The 27,225-nt window shown below is 42.6% G+C and overlaps 2 protein-coding genes across 5 annotated transcripts in view; both read left to right on the top strand.

Annotated features, from left to right (window-relative positions):
- LOC142954729 (calmodulin-binding transcription activator 1-like) overlaps window positions 1–8,984 on the top strand; it is a 47,002-nt gene extending 38,018 nt beyond the window's left edge. The window contains exons 11-22 of the mRNA XM_076095929.1: window positions 3,155–3,306; window positions 3,669–3,853; window positions 3,935–4,013; window positions 4,112–4,379; window positions 5,009–5,541; window positions 6,632–6,780; window positions 6,879–7,122; window positions 7,340–7,408; window positions 7,942–8,087; window positions 8,167–8,238; window positions 8,377–8,407; window positions 8,952–8,984. Of these exons, the coding sequence (XP_075952044.1) occupies window positions 3,155–3,306; window positions 3,669–3,853; window positions 3,935–4,013; window positions 4,112–4,379; window positions 5,009–5,541; window positions 6,632–6,780; window positions 6,879–7,122; window positions 7,340–7,408; window positions 7,942–8,087; window positions 8,167–8,238; window positions 8,377–8,407; window positions 8,952–8,984 (1,961 nt within the window). The remainder of the gene's footprint in view (window positions 1–3,154; window positions 3,307–3,668; window positions 3,854–3,934; window positions 4,014–4,111; window positions 4,380–5,008; window positions 5,542–6,631; window positions 6,781–6,878; window positions 7,123–7,339; window positions 7,409–7,941; window positions 8,088–8,166; window positions 8,239–8,376; window positions 8,408–8,951) is intronic.
- A 5,151-nt stretch (window positions 8,985–14,135) lies between these two features.
- hipk1b (homeodomain interacting protein kinase 1b) lies at window positions 14,136–26,665 on the top strand. Of its 4 annotated transcripts, none has more exons than XM_076096325.1 (18): window positions 14,136–14,471; window positions 16,164–16,897; window positions 18,056–18,247; window positions 18,367–18,548; window positions 18,709–18,832; window positions 19,120–19,239; window positions 19,371–19,457; window positions 19,608–19,792; window positions 19,901–20,051; window positions 20,147–20,333; window positions 20,454–20,572; window positions 21,278–21,412; window positions 22,332–22,492; window positions 22,919–22,990; window positions 23,086–23,250; window positions 23,344–23,558; window positions 23,651–23,763; window positions 24,673–26,665. In XM_076096325.1, exons 2-18 carry the CDS (start codon window positions 16,166–16,168, stop codon window positions 25,129–25,131), a joined length of 3,399 nt encoding a protein of 1,132 aa, XP_075952440.1. In that variant the 5' UTR covers window positions 14,136–14,471; window positions 16,164–16,165; the 3' UTR covers window positions 25,132–26,665. The 4 variants fall into 4 exon arrangements, with proteins under 4 accessions (XP_075952440.1, XP_075952441.1, XP_075952442.1 ...); XM_076096326.1 differs by having other exon boundaries at window positions 22,335–22,492; XM_076096327.1 differs by lacking the exon at window positions 21,278–21,412.
- Window positions 26,666–27,225: the final 560 nt, after the last annotated feature.

Raw genomic sequence — 27,225 nt, forward strand, 5'->3', positions numbered from 1 at the left:
GCTCTGGGGGAGGAGTTGCATATAGAGTATGTGCACAGCACGGGGGGCTTATGTGTGCAAATAGATCTCCTGATGCAATTGCGGCTTGGAAACACACGGGTCTCCTCTGCGAGGCATGTCCTGGGTTACTCTGTGTTCGCCCCCGTCTCTGCGTTGCGCAATGCGGCACTGCGGCTCTACAGTCACAGCATGGCTGGCTGTTTGCTGGAGTGAAGGGCAAGGACATCATGGCACAATCGCGGTCCAATTGACAGTCAAAATGTTTGGCACCACCAGCAACGTGCTGTGCAGCCTCATACACGGTATATATAGGCTCTGCCTTTGACTTTCAATAGTGATGCCGAGACCCGAACGTGCGCTCTGGTGTTCAAGTCCTTTGTTTGGCCTCAAATGTTCATCAAAGGCGCATCGCCTGGAGTTAAACAACAGACGGATTCGTCGTTTTAATCACATTTGCGTCATCGCACGACTTTGTCACATGTCATTGCTCCAATTTAGTTTGTGTGCAGTTTATTGTTGAACCGATGACGACCGAGCCTCCTGCAGCTCAGAGTCTGGCGGGCGGATTTGAAGCGTGTCTGCTCTGCTCTCATAGAAACAACTCTCTCTCTCTCTCTTTCCCCCTCTCTCTCTCTCTCTCTCTCTCTCTCTCTCTCTCTCTCTCTCTCTCTCTCTCTCTCTCTCTCTCTGCACTTACAGTAGTTGTGTTTGCTCGATCGGAGTAGCAATGTGTGAGTCGCACGCTTCAAACTAACGGGGTTGAGCAGAAGCGGGAACAAAGAGAGCAGCAGATAGAGAGACTCGCTGTTTGGGTTCGTAGCTTATTTGATTTTAAACTGATGTTAACTTCAAAACGCGCCCTTTTAACGGCTTCTAGGTCTGTGTTATTCTAGGCGGGTTAAGTTTTTTTCTTTTTAATCAAAATTTCGACTTCATAGCTGTAAAGCCTTAAACTGCTTTTGCATTTCATGTTTCAGTCCACATCTTTGCACTATATGTGGTGCAGCCTCTGTCGATTTGAGATAATGGGACGGAAGAAATGCCACAAGTCCTCACGTTGTTTGCTCGCTAGATGTTTGAACTAGATGTTGGCTGCTTGTTTTATGTCGCAGGCCTGATGATTAGAAGCTTGTTTAGCTGTTAACTTTCAGCACCACCAGGAGAGGACAGCTCCACTGAACAGAACAACAGCAAATGACGGAGGGCTAATGTGGCTCCTGTTGAGGCCCAGATAATAACAGGCCTATAGGCACAGACATGTGGGCATGTTGTTGATCACCCAAAGCTTGAATACATAACATACTCTGTGTTGTGGATGTTCATGATGTATGGACTCTATGCCAATGTGTTTGTCTGATGAGTGTTTCTCCAATTAACTTCAACTAAACAATGCAGTCTGTTTGAGTCCTATATTTTACATTGATTAAATATATGGAGAACTATTGATTCAACAAAAAAAGGACTTGAAATTGTATGCAAACCCACTTGGAGTTAGTAATAAAGCCACTAGTTGTAGGTTTGCCAACTGTAAACTGATTTTAAAGTATTCTAAACCTTCATCATAGTTTTGGTAGAATATTTAATATTAATAATTTAATAGAATATGAATGGTAAAATAGATACACTACATATTGTTACCGTTAAAAACACAAATTTGTCTCAACGGTCTGCTCTTTTTTTGGTTTCAATTGGTTTGCAATGCAGTCATCTGTTATCGGAGTTTGTTGATGTCACTTCTAACTGTGTTGTGGTTAGCCAGTGGTGAAAGTTTGTGCAGAACTTAATTTCTTCGGATAAGAATCCATCGAAAAAAAGCATTTTGGGGGATAGAACCCAAACAGACCAGAAAAGCTGGTCAGTAAATCCACAGGTACCCAGAACAACTACAAGTATTAAATTGTATTCAAGAGCAGAATATAGAAGCTGGAGTGTGTCACCAGAATATTTATGACCTTTTTTTTTACTGGTCAATTTTAATCCATTTACTTAATTAATACACTCAACTTAATAATATAATGAATTACATTTGCATTTAAACAATGTGGTTAAAAAGGCTATTAGTTGCATGCAACTGACATGATAAAGATTTTTTATTAAATTTATTTAAATTTATTTAAATTTACTTTTAAAGGAGTTCCTTTCTTGCCTTCCTCTGTATCCTTCATAACATAAGCCCTGCAGCATTTAGACTCGAGTAGCATGATTTGCAGGTAGATACGTGAATTGTAAAATATGAAATGACATTAAGGCGCAGTAAATAAAAAAACAAACTGTAAAGCCTGTGTGAAAGACATTTTATAAACATATTTAAAATTTTAAAAATCCAGCTGTCAATATAAGAGGTTAATCAAATGACTATTTCTCAGCTTTCTAATTATATTTGAATGTATTTGTTAATTAAGTTATTATAATTAACCACAAAGAAGTCCTCCTAGCAGATGCCAACTTCTGTAGTCTTCTCAATCATTGCTTTCTGTTTTAAAGTGTCTGCAAGCATAACATGCTTTATATGTAACCAGAAATTCCTTTTTGTGGATGTACTTGTATGTGTTTGTTTGAGTTTGCAGATGGGGAAAGACTGCTGCTTCTTATGTGTTCAAATAGTGGAGTGTTTTGATTTGTGTTTGAAAAAGCTGTGTTTCCAGAAAACTCTACTCCTTTTCTGATTGGCAGAGTGGAAAGGGAGGAGCCTCAGCCTCCGTTCACACTCATGGCTCCACCCTTTCAGCTCAGTTTGTGTGCCGCAGATAGAAAGAAAGAAAAATGGGAGTGAAATGAGAGGAGAGAAAAATAGAGAGACTGAGTGAGAGAGCAGCAGGTGGGATGACATAATGGGCACTGCAGCAGAACTGCAGCAGCACTGACTGAAACAAAGGGTCACACATACAAGCAGCCATAAAAACATTACATTTGTTCTCTAATCTAAGATCGATAATCTTTCACTCACACATACACACACAAACACATTTTTCTTGGTTCCCATTGTTGGTAAGGGGTTTTATGCAGTACTGATTTAATCTGCAGAGCTTCTCTCCCTGAGCCTCTCAAAGTAGGATTTACTAAAACATGATATTGATTTGCTGAATTTGCTGAATTGCAACAAGCAAGTAGCCATTGTTTACAATCTCTACATGTCCCACCTTCATTCCCGTAGATACCCAGTTCAGGATGTCCATCCTGGAACGTCTGGAGCAGATGGAACAGAGGATGGCTGAGATAACCAATCAGAACCCCAACTCAGAAACCATGGCAACCAAGGGTGGAGGATTGGAGGGAGGAGGAGGAGCTAGTGATCAGCAGTCTCCAGTAAGGCAGAAAAGGAGTGATTTAGCTCCTTCTTACGTATAAAATCTAAAACAGTATTACGAGAGCAGTACAGGTGAACAACGTTAAACAAAACAGAACTTGTTTTAGTCTTCAAAGTTTAATTAAAGCAAGTCTTGAAAACCTTGACTCACTCGGATTAAATTTGAAGATTGCATGATGATGATCTACTGCTGTAAACCCCTACAGTATATTATAGGCCTTTCCACCATTTTTGGAACTTAAAACACAGCCTCTTTCTTGGTAAAACCAACCTTTGTAAAAAGTTGAAATTTTTTTTTTTAAATCTGCAAAAATGTTCATGATAAAAGTCCTGGAAACCCTTTTTGTCTCTGATCTTCCAGATTTCTACCGATCAAGGTTCGTTCGAGGGTCGTGTCGTGGTGGTGTGTGAGAAGATGATGTCTCAGCCTTGCTGGGCTTCATCTAATCAGCTCGTCCACAGTAAGAACTCCAGAGGAATGACCTTACTGCATCTGGCTGCAGCTCAGGGCTACGCAGGGCTCATTCAGACACTCATTCGCTGGCGGTGCGTAACACACAATCATGGCACACCATTGTGAACGCACAGACTGTCGGTTAATTTCACTTGTGCTGTCTTGCTCTGCAGCACAAAGCATGCCGACAGTATTGATCTCGAGCTAGAGGTGGATCCTCTCAACGTAGACCACTTCTCCTGTACTCCATTGGTGAGTAATCAATATCAATATTTCTGAATGGCGTTTTGAGTGTGTCTTTCTTTCCGTGCCTGTGTGTGATCTTTTTTTTTTTTTTTGGGCCTCCACAGATGTGGGCATGTGCTCTGGGCCACACTGAGGCAGCATTGGTGCTTTATCAGTGGGACCCAAGAGCTTTGGCTATTCCTGATTCGCTGGGACGCTTGCCGCTCAACATTGCCCGATCCCGGGGTCACACTAGATTAGCTGAGCTCTTAGAGCAGCTGCAACAGACTCCTCAAGCTCAGGGCCCACCTGCTGACACTTGGATGGACAGGTGGAGAGGAGAGTCACAGACCAGCGGAATAAGCAACAGCCCTACGCCAAACCCTAACTCAGGTGGGAAAGCCTGCTGTTTTGTGGTTTGTCACCACCAGGAAATAATTTGTCTCATTTTAAAGGGTCAGGTTTCAGTTGTCAGTGAGACTTGGTATACAGCAGGTTAGCTTAGCTTAGCATGAAGGCTGGAAGCAGCTAGCCTGACTCTGTCCAAAGGTAACAAACTCAAAAATTGCAAAGCTCACCAATTAATACATCATAAGTGTAGAAACAACAATTCAATATTTTCCGAGGGTTATGTGCTATATGATTGTCTCAGCTGGTTTCCTCTTTCTGATCTTTGTGCTGAGTTAAGCTAACCGGCTGCTGGTTTTAGCTACAAATTAACCGGACAGACGTGAGAGTGACATCAGTCTTCCCATTTAACTCTGGGCAAGAAGACAGCCAATACGTTTATTTCCCAAAATGTTAAACTATTCCTTTGAAATTAACATTTGAAAAACTTAACAGCAATGTGTCTGTCCGGTAACTCGGGATATTCTATACACCTCTTTATGGTACAAATTATTGCAAGCTATTTCTAGGTCTAACTGGGTACAGGTACAGGCGTTTTAATAAGTTAGAAATCCACTGAGGTAGGAATCTATGTTGCCACTTGCTCTTATTTTCCAGCATCTTTGTTTCCCCAGAGCTGAGGAGAGCCAGGACGGAGAGCCAGCCAGACAACCAGAACCCGAGCTGGAGCCAAACAGGACACAGAGCCCAACAGGGAACCCAGGGAGAACAGGGAGGCCCACCCCCAGCCAAGAGACTCAAACCCAGCCCCGACACACAGCAACAGCTAGCTAACTCAACCCCTGGCACTAACACCCTCTCCACTCTCCTCAACTCGTCCCCTAGTCCTAACCCTCAATGCTCTCTCCTCCCCAACACCCTACAAACTCAACCCTCCAACCTCAGCTGTCAGAACGCACCTCCTGCCAGCTCCAGCCCTAATCGGCCTCAGCTCCCCAGCGCTCCATTCTCCCACCTGCAGGCCAGGATAGGGGGGTCTGGAGGGGGCACCAGGTGGAGTCTAAGACAGACTCTGGGGCAGCGTAGCCTAGCCAGGAGGATTCTAGGAAAAGAACGACTGGCCATTCACCTGCGCCAAAGGCTGCTGTCTGACAGGGGAGAGGAGACAGAGCTGCTGACCTATCAGGATAACACAGAGGACCTGCAGGTAGGGGGAGCAGTTTGTGAGGGGCAGTTTTGATCTTGGTCCTTAACCAAAACTGAACTTTTTGTACTGTATATAATGGACAATGTATACAGCTTGCTTGCATGTGTGCCATGTTTGTGATAACATACATGAATACATTAAAAAATCTATGAAAACAACACTTTGACCTTCAGTGTGAATAAGGGGAAACTCCCATGATACCTCATTAGGTTGAATATAAACAGATAATGATATCTATTGTACTCAAACTTTGTCGACATTGAATTTGTCATCATGAGAAGGGCACCTGGTGCAAGGGCAGCGGTGCTATCTTCACCACTCAGTTACTTCCACACAAGCAGACACACACTAATACGAAACATCAAGTGCACTTACAGAAAGGGAAAACAGGGCACACATACTAGATGCTCACTGGCAGGAACTAGAACTGAGTACTAATTGGTTAAACCTTACATTAAAGAGATAGTTTAACTCTCAGTTTGTGTACACCACTGACTTTGGCCAAACAATGATAAAGGCTAAAATAGTTTTAGTTTGGATTTAGCCATTTGTATTGATTGCCTATCTAGAAAAAAAAGAAGCTCTGATGCCTTAATTTTTGAGATAATTAGCCAGTGGAAGACATGTGGCTGTATATTTTATTATATAGTTAAATCAGTGCAGGCCCATTTAACTGTTAGAGGTACCCTGATGTCACATCTAGCATGACATGGGGGGGTCATGAATAGAGGATAGAAGATGTATTACATTATTAAACCTTTTTGGTTTGTTCAAGAAGCAGTCATATGTTTTGTATGAGCTAAAGACATTTGATGTATACAGCATATGCATACATGCACTGCCTACAGATTAACTTTAACAGAAAGTTTATAAGTGATGATGATAATGCACAGACTTTGGGTCTGTGCAGGGAATTAAGAGAAACATCAAAGTATAAAAAGCAGTCGTTGCCTTAAACCATTAAGTACACAGAGTTGAGTGTCATTAGTATAGGCATTAAAACAAATGCCAAAATGAAAGATTATTTTTAACTTAAAGGGCAGCAGGTGTTAGAAATATGTGAGTAACATCTGCTCTGCGTGTCTTGCAGATGGACATTACGATGCTAGCAGATCACATCATGGAGGCTTCAACTTGTAGGCTTAAGCAGGAGGATATGGAGACTGAAACAGACTCCAGCAAGGTGGGAATCAGCAGTGATGTCAAGTTACTGTCTGGTTACCTCGGGGAGGTGGAGAGGTGAGTCAATGAATTCCTGATTCCTTTACCTAACTCATCAAATAGCGTAAATCTTTTTTAGTATTCAACTTTTGCTTTCCTCCCCTGCTTTTCTCCAGGTTTCTAAACTCCAAGTCCAAGACGCCTAGCCCCAAAGCAAACCCCCTCTCAGGGCCTGAGGATCAGCAGAGTCCACAGGCTAGAGACGCCCTATCCTCCTCCTCTGACTGGACCTCCTTCCTCTGTGCAGCTATGAAAGAAGAGAGGTTGAAAACTGACTCCTGTCTAGCTATGACTGAGGAAGAGCAGGGGGAGCTGTATGAGACCATCAGGCATGCTCTGCACTCCCTCAGAAAACACAAGGTATACACCTGGTTTCCACTTCTTTCGAAAAATACAAAAGTTTGCCGAAGAGATTGTAAAATAATCTGATGCATTTTGTCACCATGTTGTTTGTAAATCCTGGTTCTGGCATTTGTTCAAATTATCCTCCAACCCATTTCTATCTTTCATGAATCACAATCTTAAAAAGTCAATGAACCATTTAACATGTACGAACTCTTAATCCCTCTCCCGTCAGGGTCCCATTCAGGAACAACGTAAAGAGATTGCAGCAGTGATTCAGCGCTGCTATAAGAGATACAAACAGGTAAGCGTTAGCAGCACACAGCTAGCATCAACCCTCTACTTGCTTTTACTTCAAGCTGACCTACAGTTAGGTACTGAATTAGATATCCAAAAATTGTCATTAAGCATTTTGATTCTCTGATTTGTGCTAAAACCTATTTTGTGCATTGGACATTGATTTTCAATAAACTGAAAATGTTAATGTGGCGTGTCCACATCCTGCTAACTTTTTAATTTCTTTACTACGATTACTTTCTAATAGCGCCAATGTACTATCGTATAATGAAGCCATACAGCTTAGTTATGTCATTTACTATGTGTCTCCATATTGAAGTTTAAAGCATTAAAGTTGTTTACATCATTTATTGTAGAAGCTTTTATTCACACTCAAGTCAGTTTATCACACATTTTAGTTTTTTGCTTAAGACAGCCTGACATAACAAAAATGAAGAAATAAAAAATGATGATACATGTGTACTCAGGATTAAACACAACAACGGTACATATCTTTTGATGAAATGGTTTACAACACGCTGCTTACGTCTTCTCTCTCAGTATGCACTTTATAAGAGGATGACCCTGGCAGCCATCCTGATCCAGAGTCGTTTCCGGAGTTTCCATGAGCAGAGGAAGTTCCAACAGAGTCGAAGAGCAGCGGTCCTCATCCAGCAATACTACCGCTCCTATAGACACTCCCTCGGGTACTTCACTCTCTCTCACACACAGAAAGGGCATAAATATGCAAAAGATTTCTTCTTACTCCTGTGTCTTACCCTACAGCAGCCTCCTGACGAAAAAACAGAACCAGGCTGCTCGCAAGATCCTGAGATTCCTGCTCCGATGCCGCCACAGGTGATCTCCTCGCACCCTCTTCAACACCTCTGCACAGTGCACACACATCCAAACCCGCACGCACTTACAGCGCACTGCCGTTCATGCGCTCTCTACGTTGGTGCTAATAGTTGGTGTTGTTTTACTGTTCCTGTGAAGCCCCTTGATGGACCATAGGCCTCTGAAACGGGTGAGTTTTCTCTCTTTCTTCTGTCTTTCCCTCTCTCCTGGTGGCTGATGCCTGTTTGCATGTCAGCGGAGGGAGAGGGGAGAGGAGATCCTGGATTATCATCCTTCCCTTTCGCTCTCTCTCTCTCTCTCTCTTCTTCCCTCCCTGTCTCCCGGTCTCTCTCTCTCTGTCTCTCTCCGAGGACTGCTGAATGATGTCGATACTTCTGCATGATTGAATGATTGATGGATAAATAGAGGAGCGATTCTTGCATATGGTGTTCATGGGAGCATGTTCTGACTGACATCACTAGGGGACTTTAAATGTCTTGCTTGCCTGCCAGCCTCTTTTTTTGTGCTCTGGGCGGGGGGATTACAGGATGTGTGTGTCTGTGTGTGCACGCCGAGCAGAATTGCAGGGGGTTTGCTGAATAACTTTTCTTGTTGCTCCGAGTATGGCCTTTAGATATAAAAATGGAGAGAAAAACACATGCGCAAAATAGACACATTCACACACAACAATTTCTCTGAGCATGTCTCCAACATGTGTTTGTTTTTTTCCCCAGGGCCAGAGAGCAGAGAAAGGCCAAGGGTCCTGAGAGCCCACCACCAGGCCCCAAGCAAAGCCCCCTCAGCCTGTGAGCAATCTATAAACCCTCCCCGCCCTCCATCTTCTCCTTTCTCCTTTCTTCCATCCCCCCAAAAACTCTTTCCATCTTCCATTCCCCAACCCCTTCTCCTGCCCTTTCCATTCCTCTCCCCCATCCTTCTTTCTCACCCTATCTCCCTTCTTCTCTCAAGAGGGGAAAAAAACTCTTCCCAGACAGACTGAGGACAGGATAGGTGTCCATCATGGCAGCTCAGACAGACAGACTGCTGGGTAGAGCCACGGGACCTGGCTCTACCCACAGCGCTGATCCTCCTCCACAGTTTCACTGGGAGGCCATCACATTAACCTCATGGCATTCTTTGCACTCCTCATGGGTATGTTTCTTTGCAAGAGCAAGTCGACGAGTCAGACGAGAGAGCACGAGGAAGCGCCTGGCGACGACATCCTGACTTTTAAGGCAGCATCTGGACGTGCTGGCTCAAGATAAACGCTACTGGCAACATGCAGAAAATATACAAACCCTGTTGCGTTTTGTATCCAAACAGTAATCCATGAAAGAATAAGAAAACATAAACCAAAAAACTCACTTCTGTGTTGCATTTGCATGCAAGGTTTTTTCGCTTATTCCTCCTCTCCATCATCCTGAAAAGCTATAATGGCAAATCATTCTGCTGATTCAGTATATCACAATATCACTAACCACTCTGACTCACAGGCTTACAAACCTATTAATCAGTCACCCGATCAAAAGGGGAGGAACTGCACTTGAATGTAAGAGGGGCATTGTTAGACAAGGCTTGGGGTCTGAATAACGATGTCTTAATTTGTTACATGGACTTTGTATGGAGTCGTTCTCAGAGGCAGCACTTTGCTCGCCTGACGTGGTGTGTCCGTGTTTGTTCAATTCAATGCATGTGTTTGAGCTATGAGCTCCTGCATGCTTGCCAAACTGCTTTAGTGTTGTTTCTTTTGTATTTCTATGTGTAGTTGTGTCTCACTTATGTCCTCATCAACTTAACCTTGCCCTGTGTAATGTGAACTGTGTAAGGACAAATGACTTATTTTGGGTGCTTTTTTTAAACTTTATTTATTTATTTAAGGGTCTAATTATTTATTTAATTGGCTCAAGAGTGGTTCAGCTTGAGACTGGTTTTCCCCCCTTGTGTGGTAAAATATGACATGTCCCAATGGTTAAATGTCTCTGTTAGTTTGTTCTTTGCGTGAACCTCTAAATCCTAACTGCGGTTTTGAGGAGAGAGTCACATACCATTGCCTTGACTTCTTCTTGACTCTGAGAGGTCTCTATGCTTGCTCTGTACAGGACATGGGTCCTATACCTGCCCCTATACAGGGCATTGGTCCCCATACTAGCCCATATGGGCAATTAAATCCATATTTTGGACTATTGCATATTCCTGTATATAAACTGACGAGGTAAGGGGATACAAGGACCCTGAAACTTTTTCATAAGAGGACTGTATTTAAGATTATAAATTATTTTACTCCCATAATGAGAACTTAAGACAGAGACCTGGGTACACAGGATGGCTGTATTGCTTGTAAATAATGTAGATATTACAAACGGAGTAATGTGCATGAGATTTAAGACAAAGAAACAGCAAAAAGAAGATGTTAGTGGCTATGGACTGTGAGAGGATTTTAACTGCTTCACTTTAAGAGTATCCAGTATAAGTGTTACTGAAAAGAACATTTTGTTAAAGCATGCAACTGAAAAATCTAATGTTAGAATTATAAGTGGGAAAACAAACTTAGCTGAAACAATGATCTTTCAGACAAAACATTTACATTTTGTGCTTTCGTTTCTTGGCTAGCAAAAATTAAACCCTTTTTGCCAGTAGTGCCAATTATTATGAATGCTATTTTGCCTAACAATATGTTACGTTGGGGAAGCCAACACCCAAAAGATATCAGTAAGATCCACAGAGGCAACACACAGACAATAAACCGTGGAACAGATCTAGTACTAGCTCAACCATAGATTAGCTCTGGGGTTTGTCTAAGGCAGACGTAAGTGTAGATGACCATGATGCAAGTATGAACATGATACTAATGGTGATGTTGATGATCATTTTAATATGAATGCAATGAATGATGATCCAAAACGGGAAGAGGGCACTACATTATTTACAATGTGGTTGTGCTTCAGCAACACACTAGCTTTTATTAAGACCATTAATCACACCTACAGAGGATCCAGCCTGGCCTCCAGTCAAAGCTTTCCATCTTCAAACAGAATGTCTCCTCCCCCCTGCTTTTAACATATCATTTGGTTAATTTTTCTTTTCTCCTCATTGTCACTGCCATTATGATACAACATGTACTTTAGACTTCTGGAAAGCTCTGTTTAGAAAGTGCCTGCTCAATAACAGAAAAGTGCAAGCTAATATCAGGAAATATCTATTGTATGTCATCCAAAAGGTTGCCAGTTACCTGTTTATTTTCCTAAATTGTGTGTTAAAAGTGAACTTGCCAGTGTTAAACTTGATCTGAGTCTAAGTTAGAAGCTCTAATTTGTCAGTGGTATGAATGAATGCTCATGGCCTGATGGATGCTGTGTGTTGCTTTATGAGACAAACCAGTAATTACAGTATCACTTTATGCCCCACTTGTGTGTCAGTTTTGCAGTATTAGAACAAGAAACCCATAGAAATGAGCCTCTGTGTCTGAAAGGCACTGTCACGAGTCTATTCAACGTCCCAGTGTCGCTGTTGGGAGGAAGATGTGTTTTCTTGCAAGGACTCACTTTGTTTGTCTTTCTTTAAAGAAATAATCTTGCAGCATTTAAACGAAAGCATAAGCCGACAGTTTTCCAGAGGACAAAATAGCTGTCACTTCCTTTCTTTTTCTCTCTCACACTGACGTGCGCACACACGCACACACACATGAACACATACATACAGTACACAAATGTACACGCTCAGAAACAGCCACACTCTTTCTCTCTGTGCTTATGTCTTTGGGAACAATTAAATCTCTCCCTTAGATTTTACTCAGGGTTGAAGAACAGGGAGATGGTATGTGGAGTGTGATGATTGTTGACACAGAGTTGTACTGCTACTGGTGACCGTGTACATTTGTGTGTGCATATGTATATGTATGTATTTGTGTATGTTAGGGATACTCCAGTTGTTCATTCACTAACCTAGTATCTACAAATTTTCAAATCATGTTCTTGATTGACGCAATCCTTCTGAAAGTCTCATTTTGTGAGGCAGCAAGTGTGATGCTTCATCAAGCTGCCTTTGCATCACTTTTTCTACAAGAAAAGAAAATCTCCAAATCCGGTATTTTATAGGATTTTGTTTGATGATTATGAACTAAATTGAAAGCAAGTAATAAGTGTTATTTCTATTCAGATACTTGCTCTTGTCTTAAACGCACAAGATTCTTGATACAAATAGTTCTTGAATAAAAATAGGTCACGGCCACATATCACCTCAATTTTCTTAATTAAATAAGAAAAAATGTAAGAGATAATATATTGAAAGATTTACAATTGGACGATCTCTAGTCTAAGTGTTTCACATGTTTTCGGAATTTTCATCATACTGAGAGACAGCCATGGTTAGGACAGCGCTGTAAGGAGCATTCATGTTACGCTATCACATGAACCTCTTCTTAAACTGCCCCTCTTCTCACATCAGCACACTCAAGTCACAAAGAGCACTGCTTTGGCCTCCTATATATACAGTATATATATATATATATATATATATATATATATATATATACAGTATATATATATATATATATATATATATATATATATATATATATATATTCATATATATACTCAAACATACAGTCAAATATACACAGACATCCAAATGCCTGCGCTTATCAGCACACACACAGAGAATACACACACATACAGATGAAACTAGACACACAGATTGCAGATAATCCAGCAATCCATTCATGTTTTTGGAGAGGATGGTGACTGTAAAAAGAGTATATAGAGTAGAAAAAGTTTTTAAAAAATATAACATTAAGAAATAATGCCATAGTAGACAGCTGGTAGACATGCGCAGAGATGGCCTCTGTTCTAATAAATCCGCCTAGAAATGAATGGTATAACCTTTCAGGCCTTGTTTTGAGAGGGTGTGGCCAAACACCACAGTGCATGCTAGAATGGTAGACCCTTATAGATAATCTATGGCTAGACCTCTCCTCGCCTTCTTCTTATTTCACCCCGTCTTACCTCTTTCTCTCTCTCTTGCTCTCTCTCTCTCTCATTTCCTGCTGTATTCCCACCTTGCCTGCTGTTGTGTTCTCCATGCCAATCTCAGTCTTTCATTCCTCTTTTATTTTTTTGTAGCCTAGTTTTTATTTTGTTTGTGTTACAAACGTGCATGCACAAGCATCACTAAATTGTTGATGTTTTTAAAAGAATATTTTGTTGCTGAGGCCATGCAAAGTGTTTTGAATATTGCCCTTATATGTGGAAAATGTCTTCTGAATGCTTTACATAATTTCTGCTGTAAAATGAAATCAGAATAAAAAGAAAATTTGCACTTTAACTTGTTTTTTTCGCCTGATATTTATTTATTATGTGTTTTTTTTAAGCGGAAGATGTAAGTATCTTTTACTGCTTTTCTTATTTCATATTCTCAACACAAATCGGGGTCCATTGTATTTCTTCCCCTCCTGACTCCTTTCTGATATTTTGAAACATGTCCTTTCATTTCTATATAGGCTATGTAAGGTTTAAGCTCCTTGCTGACTAAAATATGTGCAGGTTGATGGAAACAATCTTTAAGTGTGCTTTGTCCAGTCGTTTTTAGGTTTCAGTTGGTCTTCAGATTTGTCCCAGGATGTGTGGAACATCTTGGTCCTACTGGAAAATTACTGGTATTTTCTACATTACGTCACGACAATGTATTTTTACCGTAAACTTGTTGTTTCCCTTTTTCCTGGATGTGTAAAAAAAACTATCCAGAATGCCCCGCGACCTAATCTTTCGACAACCGGTAAATCTTATAACAGTTGAGAATAAAATTGTACCACCACTAAAACCGCCTTAGTTGTTGATCTTGTAAGAAACGCATCTATGTGCATCGCCTGCCAAATCCACGGTAATTACGGTAGTGTACCGGAAATGACGTACGAATCGCAACTGATATAAGGACGTGGTTTTTCCGGTGAAAAGTAGATTTGCTGCTTCAGGACAGGCGGTTTTAGAGTATAATTTATTATGTTTTAATCAACAAATGTACATATTTTTTAGCACTAGATGTTTTAAGTTCAGTGATACAATGAAACCTGTGTGTTTTCTTTCTGAAAACTCAACACTGTAACGCCTTCCCCTGCTGCCCAGCTCTCCATCGATTGAAGAAACAATGCAGGCCTAGCTAGCATCTGAAGCTAACAGGATAACGCTGCTCCGGCACACTGCAGTGGGATTTAAACCTCGGACGAAGCCCAGTTTTTCGACGCTGTAATAACATCCAAACCGGTATGTAACAACGGTTTCTGAAATAAATGTTGATATCTCATCCAATCTATGTCATTCAACCTAACTTTATGTTGTTCGTTAAGCCACTAATCCATCTAACACCATATTTTCATGAAGTTAAGCGTTAGCTTGTTAGCTTTAGCGAGTTAAGTAATGTTGCCTTGTTGATTCGTGTCATGGGGTTACCGGTGTTGACGGCCAGCAAAGCGATGATCAACACACTAAATGTCCGTGTTGTGTCACATTAGAACAGAGTAACGTTGTCGATCACAGCTTGACTTCCACTGTGGTCCATACCATTTCTCCTCTGTCTCCAACCATGTACACAGCACTCTTTTGTATTTTCGGTTGCGTCGAAATCTACATTTGCTTTACTTGCTCCAAACAAGAAAGTGTAGCTCAACCGGGAATCGGGACACATCACATACAGGCCCACCTGGTATTTAGATCCCAGCTTGTCAATTGCATAGAAATACTGTTTGTGCAGCTTCAATTATAGAGTTAAGTTATGACATACATATTTTTTGAAAGGTTTGTGTTGCTTGCATGATTTACTTTGAAATTCAACATCTATAGGATAAATTAATGTGACATAGCTTCATAGAATCGAGAGGTGTCTTAGAAATACAGAGAAGCGATGTAGAAACAATAGGATCTTGATAGAAAGTGCTCATGCATAACCCTCACATGTGACTCGATGTGCTCCCTTTCGTCCTTTTGCTTTTGCTTTTATTTAAAATATACATGCTCCACTTTAGGAAATGTTTTTTGTCTGTACTGCAAATTACACATCCTATATGACATTCAATGATGGAACCCAGATGCTCGTGGTGTCTCCTTATAATTGTAGTATGAATAGTTTATAATAATAATTTGCGGTCAGGAACCCAGTCCTTAAGATAATACCTCTACAGTCTCTTAAAATATAACGTTTTGATGGAAAACAGACTGTACGTTTATGGCCTCGGGTTTGATGGCTCATTTCCAGTTTTTTGATTTCAAGTTATTGGATTTTACACTAAGTTGCCAGTTTATTAGGGACAGCTAACTGAACCTATTGTAGTCTAATACAACAACCTTGCTATTAAACCTACCTTCATTAAGGTAAATGTTCAGTTTAAGGCTGTCTGCAGCGAACTACAGTATTTTCATCATCAGTTAAAGTGCTGATTTAATTGATAAATACATTGTTTAGTTTTAAATGTTAAATGCTGCCCATCACAATTCCTCCGAGCCTTTTGGACTTCTTGAAATGACTTGTTTTGTCCCCAAAACATGTTATCATTGCTTCAAATATAACAAGGAAAAGTAGTAAATCCTCACATCTGAGCTGAAGCCAGAGAATGTTTGGCAGTTTTGCTTGTTTTTGTTTTTGTTGAAACTGTGTTGCAGTGGTGTTCATCTTCAGTCATTTTGGAGTCTGTAGTTCGAGGATGCTGTTAATGTGTATGGCATGATATTGGGACCTGTTTGTAACATTTAGTCACTGATATTTGGGCTGGACTGTTGTATTGGACTGCATTCATTTTAGCCAAGTATACCAAATACATGCTGCATATTATGTAACGCTGCAGTATAGCAACACAAATTGTAACGTTGTAATAGCTTTGTTTTTAAGAAGTTATTCTGGTGATTTAGGTTCCTGGCTATGTATCCGTATCTAATCCCTGATCCTCATCAATCTCTTTTCAGCTATGAGCTCTCAGCTGCAGGTCTTCTCTCCTCCCTCCATCTCCTCCAGTGCCTTTTGTCGCGTTAAGAAGGTGAAGGTGGAGAGCAATGTTTGGGACGTGTCCACCACCGAAGCTTACAGCTCCATAGCGGGCCAGTCGGCATACACCTTTGCCCCGGCCATGGCCGTGGCACCCTTTGCCCCATCCCTGGTCTTCCCCCCGGCAGCACCCGGCTCCAGGGGTCAAGTGGTGGTGCGGGCAGCCGACAGCACCGGCAGTCTTCCCCGTGGATCCAGCCGACGTGTGGCGGAGCAGGCGTCGTCTTCCTCTTACGCTCATACCGAGACGTCCTCTGAAACGAGGGGCCACAGGCACGGGCAGAAGAGGAAGATTGAGGAAACCAATGAAGGCAGTGGGAGTGGATGTGGCAGCGTCCAAATATTGGAGGAGCTCTCGGCCCCTGCAGCAACTTACTCCACCCGTACTGGTGGTGGTGGTGGAGGAGGCACGGGCCAGTCGATACCCCACTCGGCTCCAACCACCAAGAGCAGCAGCTCCAATGGTGAAGGGGATTATCAGCTGGTGCAGCACGAGATCCTCTGCTCCGTGTCCTGCAGCTATGAAGTGCTGGAGTTTCTAGGAAGAGGCACGTTTGGACAAGTGGCCAAGTGCTGGAAGAGGGGCACCAATGAGATCGTGGCTATCAAGATCCTGAAAAACCATCCTTCGTACGCCCGTCAGGGCCAGATCGAGGTAATTAAGCATAATTTTGTTGATAACATATTTGCGTGTCTGTTTTGATAAAACAGCTACATGGACAGTGGTTTAGCGCTGCATCTATCTATTATTTATCCAACTGTTCTATTGACTACTTGACTAATTAGATTAAAAAATATATTTTTCTTTACTAACTAATTATTAACTAATTGGTTCCCTTTTTTAGAAAAATCAACATTTTCAACAATAATATCTGTCAGAACTAAACCTATTTAAGTGCATTATTATTATTATCATTATTATTATGTTATCCTTGTTATTTTAATCTATGGTGGTTATTTACACAAAACCACACAATTCAAATGTTTACGAAATAAATATGTTTCTCATTAAATATTTCATTTGATTATTAAAAAAATCTTGACATTACAAGTTTTATTGATGCATTATAAGCTGCTATAAAAAACTACTATAATGTAACTCAATGCAGCAGTACTGTGCTTCCCACTTGCTGCTCCTTCCACTTAGCACTTATTGTACTCATATTAGTTTGTTTCTGCACTGTACTTATGCTCTGGTTTATGCTCGTAGATGCTTGTTTATAAAAGGAGATGCACTTATGACTTCTGGTGACTAGTAGTTCTCTTGAATACTTATGTTGAATACACTTATCGTAAGTCGCTTTGGATAAAAGCTAAATGACTGTAATGTAATGCTGACCGCTAACATGAACTCTCCTCCTGCCAATTTCAACACCGATTTGTTGTTCGATTCAATTCAAAGCTGATTTGTTAGCACTGCTCTCCGCTGTGTCAGAAGGTATAAGGTATAAAACTGTGATCATAGTAGTGTGCAAGGGTAAAAGTAGATTGAAGTTCTTGCCGGTGTTGTAATGTATTGAATACAATTTCCCCATTGACATGCGCACCTAAAACCTAAAGAAACATTTGACATAATGTATAGCAAATTACTTATTGAAATGGCATTAGTGGATGTGTTTTCTTGTTTGAAATGCGATCTTGACGGGTTTGTGTGTTTTTGTCATGCAAAACCGGCACTGAATCTTTTAGTGCTGCGGAGTACCGGACTCAACCGGCTTACTTTCACCCCCCCCCCTTGGTGTGTTTCCATGAGTTCCACTTCACCTGCAGATGCATCACAGATGCTACAAAGGTTTTGTGTTTCTCTTTACAGGTGGGCATCCTGAACCGGCTGAGTGCAGAGAACGCGGACGAGTACAACTTTGTGCGTTCGTACGAATGCTTCCAGCACAAGGGTCACACCTGCCTGGTGTTTGAGATGCTGGAGCAGAACCTGTACGACTTCCTCAAGCACAGCAAGTTCAGCCCGCTTCCCTTAAGGCACATCAGACCCATCCTACAGCAGGTTGGCAAACGATTTGGAAGACATTCAATAACACCTGTCATATTATTACTTTAATGTTGTTAGTGTTGTGATGAAGTAGTAGCATTTCTGATGGATATTTGCGTGTTTTGTGTCTTTAGGTGGCTACAGCGCTGATGAAACTGAAGAGCCTTGGTCTGATTCATGCAGACCTGAAGCCAGAGAACATCATGCTGGTCGACCCCCTTAGACAGCCCTACAGGGTAAAGGTCATCGACTTTGGCTCGGCAAGCCATGTGTCCAAAGCCGTCTGCTCAACCTACTTACAGTCTCGCTACTACAGGTAACATCCAGCTGCGTTTGATTCGTTTGAACACGTCTTTTATTTGTACCCCTTTGAGGATAAGTGGTGACAAATAAGCCAAGTCACTGTGACAAGACTTTGTAGTTTAGTTCAGTTTTCCTTGGTACTCACCCGTTAACGCTCTTTTTTTGCTGTCTAGGGCTCCAGAGATCATTTTGGGTTTGCCGTTCTGTGAGGCCATTGACATGTGGTCTTTAGGCTGTGTGATTGCTGAGCTGTTTCTGGGCTGGCCTCTCTACCCTGGAGCCTCCGAGTACGACCAGGTCAGTACTGACGTCACTGTTTCCCAGGACTGGGGGAAAAAAAATGCTCAAAAAGCTACCTGATGAGATGGAACAGAGGCCACAACTTGTTAGTTGGTAATGAAAGGACTGTAGGTGATCTGTGTTGAGAGCTGCTAGTTTCGTCAAAAGCCAAGAGATCCCAAAGTGCTGCAGGTGAACAAGTATAAACTGTAAGGCTATTGCAGGCAGTCACGTTTGAGTCATGTCCACTGACTGTTTTGTCTCACTCTGATTCTTCACCCTGAATGCTGTTTTGTTGTTTCCAGATCCGTTACATCTCCCAGACTCAAGGTCTGCCTGCAGAGTATTTGCTGAGCGCCGGAACTAAAACCAGTCGCTTCTTCAATCGAGGGCCTGACTCCAGCTACCCTCTCTGGAGGCTTAAGGTTAATAGAACCTCATATATCATAAAAATTACTGAATATGTTTAAACATAAAGTCGTCTTGTCGTACCTATGACGTTTATAAGAAATAGTTTTTAACACGTACTGAATCAGAAATGGTTTATTATTTCCAGACCCCATCAGAGCATGAGATGGAGATGGGCATCAAGTCCAAGGAGGCGAGGAAGTATATCTTCAACTGTCTGGACGACATGATGCAGGTAGATGGCTTTCACAAATATCCTCCAATTAAATCGTTTTTACTCTCTGCACAGATACTACACACACACACAAACTCACACAAACCCAAGAAACCACCTCACCTATACCTTATATTGTTTATTACACATCTATTTCGTTATGTGTTCCAGGTCAACCTGTCTTCTCATTTGGAGGGGACGGACATGCTGGCGGAGAAAGCCGATAGACGAGAGTTCATAGACCTCTTGAAGCGGATGCTCCGTCTGGATGCCGACAAAAGGATCACGCCTACAAAAACTCTGGGTCACCCCTTCGTCACAATGAGCCACCTCATGGATTATCCCCACAGCTCACAGTAAGTGAGCGATGTGAAGATGTTTTTATTAGGCGCTGCTGCACTTTGTTAGGGGAGGATCTTTATTTAAATGTAGTCGCTGAAACACTGTTACTCCATTCTCTCCAGTGTGAAGTCCTGCTTCCAGAACATGGAGATCTGTAAGCGCCGGAGCTCCTACGATAGTAGCAAATCCCTGTACTCCACCAGCGCAGTGCCCAGCGCTGCGGCGGGCAACCTCACCGTTACCTTCAGTAGCCAACTCAACCAGCATAACCAGGTATGACCCGTCGATTCGCTAATTCTCAGACATGGTTTTCGGGGACGTGCAGCTCCCGTGGTGTTAACCGGTGCTGTTCTAAATGTCTCCAACAGGTGCCTTCTGCGGGGGGAGCGGTGCCTTTGCTGAACTACCAGCCGGCTCTGTACCAGCAGGCGACTATCAACATTCCCGGGCTCGCTCAACAGAGCGTCCCGATTCCAACGCGTGCTGCTGGGCTGTGTAGCCAGACAGAACCCTTCCAGCAGACTCTCATCGTCTGCCCTCCCTCCACTATTCAAGGTAAAAGGATACGGTCGCAATCAAACTGGGAAAAAAAAGGCCAAAACGACGCAAGGGTCTGCGGCAGTGTTTTCATCAGTGTTTTGGTGTTACTCATTGATGTGCTGAATTGTTTTCCAGGGCTACAGACATCCAGTAAGAGTTCCAGTTTCCCTGTGAGGATGGAGAACTCTGTACCCATAGTACCTCAGAACCCGTCTGCTCAGTCGTTGCAGATCCAGCCTAGTATGCTCACACAGGTAAGAGCTCGTGTGTGTGTGTGTGTGTGTGTGTGTGTGTGTGTGTGTGTGTGTGTGTGTGTGTGTGTGTGTGTGTGTGTGTGTGTGTGTGTGTGTGTGTGTGTGTGTGTGTGTGTGTGTGTGTGTGTGTGTGTGTGTGTGTGTGTGTGTGTGTGTGTGTGTGTGTGTGTGTGTGTGTGTGTGTGTGGGGAAAGTTTCCGTGTTGGAGTTCTCCTTTCTTTCTCTCTTCTGCTGCCAGCAGAGTGAGCCAAAGTTTAGTGGGAACCAGTTTGAGAGTCTTCTTCAATGTAAAGGTTTGCTTTCAGTGTAGATGTTGTTTGTTTAAATGCCTTTTTATACCCCTGACTTTTGAATTTACAAAAGATTTGACTTTAGCATCAATAGTCCATGCTGTTGTTTGTTTTCTGCTGTGTTTGCTTCCAGGACTGATTCAGAGTCGGGCCTCTCTTATTCCCAGTCTGCTATCTGCGATGGAGGCCAGATGTTTAATGTGGGAGACTCATCTGGCTCAAAAAGCTTCTTAATTGCCATTTGCTTTAAAAAAAAAAAAAAAAAGGGATTAATCGCTGCACACTACAGAGGTCAGGTGTCCAGGTGGTGGCCAGTGGTACTTGTGTGCGCCTCCTCAGATTTGAGCCTTTTAATGGACATTACTGTTCACCGTGCCCTAACCCTGCCCTCCCCTATCCTCCCTCCCTCCTCCAGGGTTCCTGCACACCCCTGATGGTGGCCACCCTGCACCCACCCTCAGCAGGCATAGCCCCCCAGTACTCCCTGCCCCTCGGGCTGGGCCCCGGGGTGGGTCGGCCCACCCTCCTGGAGCACACAGCCACAGTGCTGGTAAAGCAACAAGGACATCCCTGAAGAAATTCATTCACATGCACACTGCTACTGCCACTAACAATGCCGTCTCTTTCCTGCCCCAATCCGCCTTTTCTTTCTTTTTTCATTTGTTTGCAACTTTTCCTCCCCCCTCTGTGCCACAGGGCTAGTCTTTAATGTATGCGTCATATTCCCTCATTTGCCTTTTCACAAGCAGGCTTATTTTTTGTAAGACAGTCAGTTTCTCTGGAATCTGAAACTTTTTTCCACTGCAAAGGACACCGTCCTCCCTCCCCACCTCATTCACACGCTGTGTCATTCCCTCCCCCACAGTCTTCTCCCGTAGGTGTACTGAGGGCATGGATGGAGCGCATGCGTTGCTGAGTTAGTCTGCACTTTGCTTGCGGCTTCTCTTGTCCCGTCCTTCCTCGTTTTCAGCAAAGGAGGTTGCCGCTACAAAGCCCCACTAAAGTCCCCACTCGACAGCCCGACTCTCCGACACGCACCCTTTGTTTCAGCCCCAGAACATTTCCCAAGACAGCTTATATCAGCAGACCTTCAGTGAACTAAACTAATCTTTTTCTTCAGTGTTCTTCTTTAACAGGCACCATGGTTCTATACTTGTCTTTATACCTGATCTGACTGTTCACAGTGCTTCATTGTTTGTGCTTTGCATGGGTATCATCTCGTGCATTTGTCGCAGGGCAGTGCTACAATAAGAGAATGGCTTGGGAAAGGTTGCTCGCTTATCTATCTCTGTTGCTTTTGCCTGTTGAAGAGTCGGTTTGCCTCTTTTGTCTTTCGGTGTTTGGATTTATTTCTCGGCATGGTTCAGTTTGTCTGGCCCATTCCAGCATCATATCACTTGTGTTGGCTTAATATCTAATCCTTGATATTACATGTGCTAAATGTGTGGATGTCTTGTTGTTTTTCTCAGCAGGCCTGGCCCACTGGCACTCAACAGATCCTCATCCCGTCCTCGTGGCAGCAGGTCCCCGGTGTGGCCATCCACAGCTCTGCCCACCAGTCCAATGTACCCGAATCCCCTCTAGAAACGCTTCACTCCAACGCTTCCACGCAGCAGGGACACAGCTGGAGGTGGGTCAACCAACGACTGTTTAGTCCAAAACAAACGTGAACTAGCATCTTATATTTTTACAATTATTTGAGTTTTTTTTTATGTCAGACATAGAATGAAAGTATCTTGTTCAAGGATACTTCTTTTTACACACTTAGTACTTATTATGGTTCTGACTTCTTTGACATTTTAAAGTAAAAATGATCATCTCATCATCATCCATCCAGTTTGTTCATTATATATTGACTTATTTGTGATATGTAAGGTACTGCAGATGTAATGCTACGGGAGTTAAACAAAACATGGTAAATATACTAAATATACTGTGGTTTTGGGATCATTTCCAACACAATGTCTGAAAAGTAAGTGTTCTTTGTTTATTGTTTCATGTTGTGATTTTGCCAGTGGTCTCCACCTCTGACTTGTTTGATCTTTGGCCCTAATAGGAGCACGACCCAAGCCAGGACCCAGCCGGAGAGGAAGAAGGTGAAAGCCAGACGTGGAGAGAACAGAAACAGGTTTGTCGTGTCCTATTATTTTCTAAAGTGGAGGAAGACTTTTGCACCCTGTTTTTTGTTATCACGGCTGAAAACTCAACCGTTTCTCTGCCTAGGGGTATATCCACTGCATCGTTACTCAGCAGCAGCGGTGTGACCCCACCCAGCGCCACATGGTCACAGCCAATCGTCATCTCCGACACACCCAGCCCGGCGGTCAGCATCATCACTATTCACAGTGACACCGACACAGAGGATGAGCGCAAGTTCCATCCCGCCAGGTGAGGAAGAGACACTCCTCTAAACTATTTCATGTGTTTTCTGAGCCTCTTCGACACAGATTTAAGACGACACGTGTTTCTCCGTTTACATAGCGTTGGTCTCAGCCAGCGCGCTAATGTCATCAGCTGTGTGACGGTGCACGACTCGGACTCCTCTACAGCCAGTCCCCTGACTCCTCTGCCCCGCACACTGAACCCAGCTAGCACCATGTCGTCACGCCAGGCCAAGTCTCTGGCAGTGGTGGCCCCTTCAATCAAAACCCAGGGGTCTGAGAGAGGAGCCGCTTCTCGTGGACGCCTGGAGACTGGTAAAAGTCCCTCATCTACCATCTTTGTGTGTGTGTGTGTGTGAGATCAGGAATGAAAGCAGTGTTGTATAATAACACGTTTTAATTCACAGTGACCTACATGAAGCCTAAGAGATCATCCAACCGACAGCCCTGCAGCTCCGGGGAGAACATGGAGCGGCACGGACTAGTGCCGAGCCAGTCACACCCCTTGAACCTCAGCCAGGTGAGGCTTCTTTTATGTCGGCGGTTTCACAAACTTTGATGCTAGCTTTATTTATAATTGCATTAAAATGACAGTTTAACTGCTGTAAGCACTTCAGTATCTTAATCACAGTGTCTAACACTGTTTAAAAAGTGAAACTTGTCAGCTGTAAAGGTTAAGCAGTCCATCATGTTGAAGTGAGCAACATGAGACAGCATCTGGAGCTCCAACAAGGTCAAACATCTGTCTAAATTGCAGGTTCATTGGTCAAAAACAGCCTTTTTTTTTTTTTACAGCATGTCAAGGGAAACGGGCACAGAGGAACAGCAGTCATAAGTTCCAAAAGACATATCCCAAATAATGATGCCGTAGGACGCTAAACCATGACTTTTTATTTCATAATTTTTGACAAGAATTCTTTAAATCTTTATTTTAAGATTTTAATTAAAGTTACAAAGCGTTAATGTTGAAAAACAAACTTCTGGGGTCTCGTTTATAACTATTGCGTACGCACAAAACTGGCACTTAACGAGGCGTACGCCACTTCCCGTGTAAATGCCTCTCACATTTAATATTACTTCATATCAAACGTTACTTTGCACTCTTCATCATAAACTGTCAAACCAGCAGTGTTCGTTGCGCTTGAGCCACAACTATAAACACATTTCAATTGTAAAAGATTAAGAAAACATCTTATCATTAGTAGTTTTAATGATGCATCATAAGCTGCTTAGAGGTATTGTAAACAGATCATAATTCATCTCTAATATCGATTTTATATTGTTGTGAAAACATCTCTTTCATACAACTGGATTTATTCAAGTTTCTCACCAAAACTGTAAAACTTTATTTCAACGTTAACTGTGTTATTAATCCGGTTGATCCGTACAACGTTACGCCACTAATACCGAGTATTGTTTCTTTTTTTAGGTTCAGCCGGTTGTTTCTTCATCTCAGGAGCGTTCCCACAGTGACTCGTCAATGCGTCGCCAGTCGACGTTCCCTCCGGTCGTATCGTCCCACTTCAACTTCCCCGAGGTGGCGGCCCTGGCTTCGGCCTCGGCCCCCGGCCCCGGCCTGTACGCCTACCCGGCCTCCACGGCCCTCTCCTCGGCCTCTCAGGCCATGGAGCAGCTGCTAAGCCGTGGTCACGCCGGCCACGGACACTCTCCCTCCGCCTATGCAGCAACGTACGCCTCAGCATCCTCCTCCAGGAGAGACTCGGCCAGTCGTAAGGACTCTGTCAGCAGTCTGCTGCACGGCCTGCCCGCGGCCTACCAGCACCAGTTCGCCACTGGTTCTCCCTACGTTAGTGTGACTCCCCGGGCCGAAGCTTACAGTGCCTACCAGCTGAGCCCCAGGCGCCTCACACAGTATCCATTCCTATAGGGACTCACGCACACTTTGAACACAACAAAAAAAAAAATTCTACTTCCCCACAATTTATCACAAAGGGACATTTAAACTGTGTTTCTAGTAGAATAACTGTTGCTCACCTATGTGTTTGCTGCTTTTGACTCAAAAGTGGCGCTTCACCTGCAACTCATTCACATGCTCTTTTGGGTCGTTTTTAAAATGTTTTCTGGGTATTATTTGATGTCATATTGGGTTATTTCCCCTCAACAATATTGTTTATAGCCCTTATTGTATAACCATCTTCTCTAGATGTATGATTATGGCATTGTGGTCGATGTATTGTACTCTTGTTGTGTGTGTGTGTGTGCGGAGAGAGATTCTCCTCCTGTCACAAGCTGCGACGACACTTTAGGCGAACTTCTAGACGCCTAACTCGAAGCTAGTGAAGGGCTAGCTGAAAGAGTTACAAGTCCTTTAGTTTCTCATGACCCTCATTATAACGTCGTCACACTAACCCAGTGTGACCCTGTGTTTTTAGCTAACATATAATAGTGACTACCTTACCCATGTCTGATTAATCACAAATATGTCTTTTACCATGTTTTTTAAATTATGTTATGTCGGTGTGAGAAAGGAAGAGGAAGGTCCATGAAGATGTGGAGGAAGAGAAGCGATGTGAAAACTGTGATGGATACGTGTTAATTTAAGTGCACATGTGATAGTCTGTTAATATAGTGACAGTGTTTAGGCAGCATTAATCATGTCCTTATGCAATAGAAACTTTAAAAAAGAAAAAAAAAATGCATCAACTTGAGTGCTGAATGTATTTATGAAGTACAGCGGAGTGAGATCACCATCCTGAGGAATGATGTGGTAGCTTTTATTTTCATATTAATCTTCTTCCCTACTTATCTGCCCCTGATGTTTGACATGGACCGAAAAATATCATATGTTTGAATTCTGATTGTGTCGGACCTGCTCATTTACAGACATGAATTATGGTCAACTTGAACTGTTTTCATACGACGCATTGGAAACGCTCGCTAGGAAGTTGTAACAAAAATCGACTAATATAAATAATATCACGCAATCTTTTACCAAATTGACCTTCTGCTCAGCACAGTTATGTTTCTTACAATAAGTGAGTCAAAGGTGGCGTTGTCTACTAAATATACAAGGTGTATTTCCCCCCCCCTCGAAAATGTGCAAAAGTGCCACTTTGGCTTCAGTCTTGTCTGAATATAAAATGTTGTTTTTCACACATGGATGACTCGTGTGGGTACAACCGTCACACTGTCGGTCTGGTCTGAACACAGCTGATCAGTGGCTGTTGGTCTAAGGAGGTGCATCTCGGGATGGTTTCTGTGGGTTCTGAAAGCTTTTTAGTAAACACTTCCCTGTTGTGTTTGCATCAGTTTTGTGTTGTAATGCCTGAATATTTAACTGTATTTCACCTTAACATAGTATAGTTAAGAGGCTATTTAGTAGAACTAATTCAGGGAAAAAAGGTTTCAGCTCAAATAATCCACTGTTACTGTTTTCAATAAAAATAACCACATATTCACAACGTCTTGTTTCGTTATTCTTCGCCCCGGTTTCACAACATTATCTATGAGTGAGTTTCCCGTAATCACTCTGAGCTGCAGAGAAGCGCTCCGTGTTAGTCGTGATGAGTGATCTTTGAGTTCTGTAACTGTTTGTACAGCGGCCGGCATGAGCGCAGACCAATAAACCTAAGCTCGGGCTATTCAGGCCTCTTCCAAGGTATGTTTACCGCTAAAGTGACGTAACGATTTTCCAGAGAACTGTGTTTTACTTTATGATGGTTCATAATCTCTTCAATGAATGGAAGCTTTCATTACCTTGTAAACTGAAGTCAAAGCTTCACGACCAAAGCAACGTCGATCACACTGAACCGTGTATTCAACTGAAAAAAATCAATCGGTGAAAAGCTGCTCGTGAATATTTTCAACAAGCAGCCTTCAAAGTTTTAAAAAGTCACAGTATAATATGTCAGAATAAGTGCATAATGTTTGTACTCTACTGTACACATTTTTAAGCTGCTATTGTCTGACTTGTGTTTTTATGTTGATTTGCTTAAAAAAATCCTTATATATTGAATGTTTA

This window comes from Anarhichas minor, unplaced genomic scaffold (genome assembly GCF_050575085.1).
Source record: "Anarhichas minor isolate MPS153535 unplaced genomic scaffold, ASM5057508v1 ptg000021l, whole genome shotgun sequence".
NCBI lineage: Eukaryota > Metazoa > Chordata > Actinopteri > Perciformes > Anarhichadidae > Anarhichas > Anarhichas minor.

What these genes read in the sequence shown, in the direction of transcription:
- hipk1b (XM_076096325.1), top strand. Translation starts at nt 16,166, where the DNA reads ATGAGCTCTCAGCTGCAGGTCTTCTCTCCTCCCTCCATCTCCTCCAGT. An exon ending in TTACAGTCTCGCTACTACAG is followed by an intron (nt 18,549 to 18,708) that starts GTAACATCCAGC and finishes TTTGCTGTCTAG; the next exon opens with GGCTCCAGAGATCATTTTGG. An exon ending in GAGCCTCCGAGTACGACCAG is followed by an intron (nt 18,833 to 19,119) that starts GTCAGTACTGAC and finishes TGTTGTTTCCAG; the next exon opens with ATCCGTTACATCTCCCAGAC.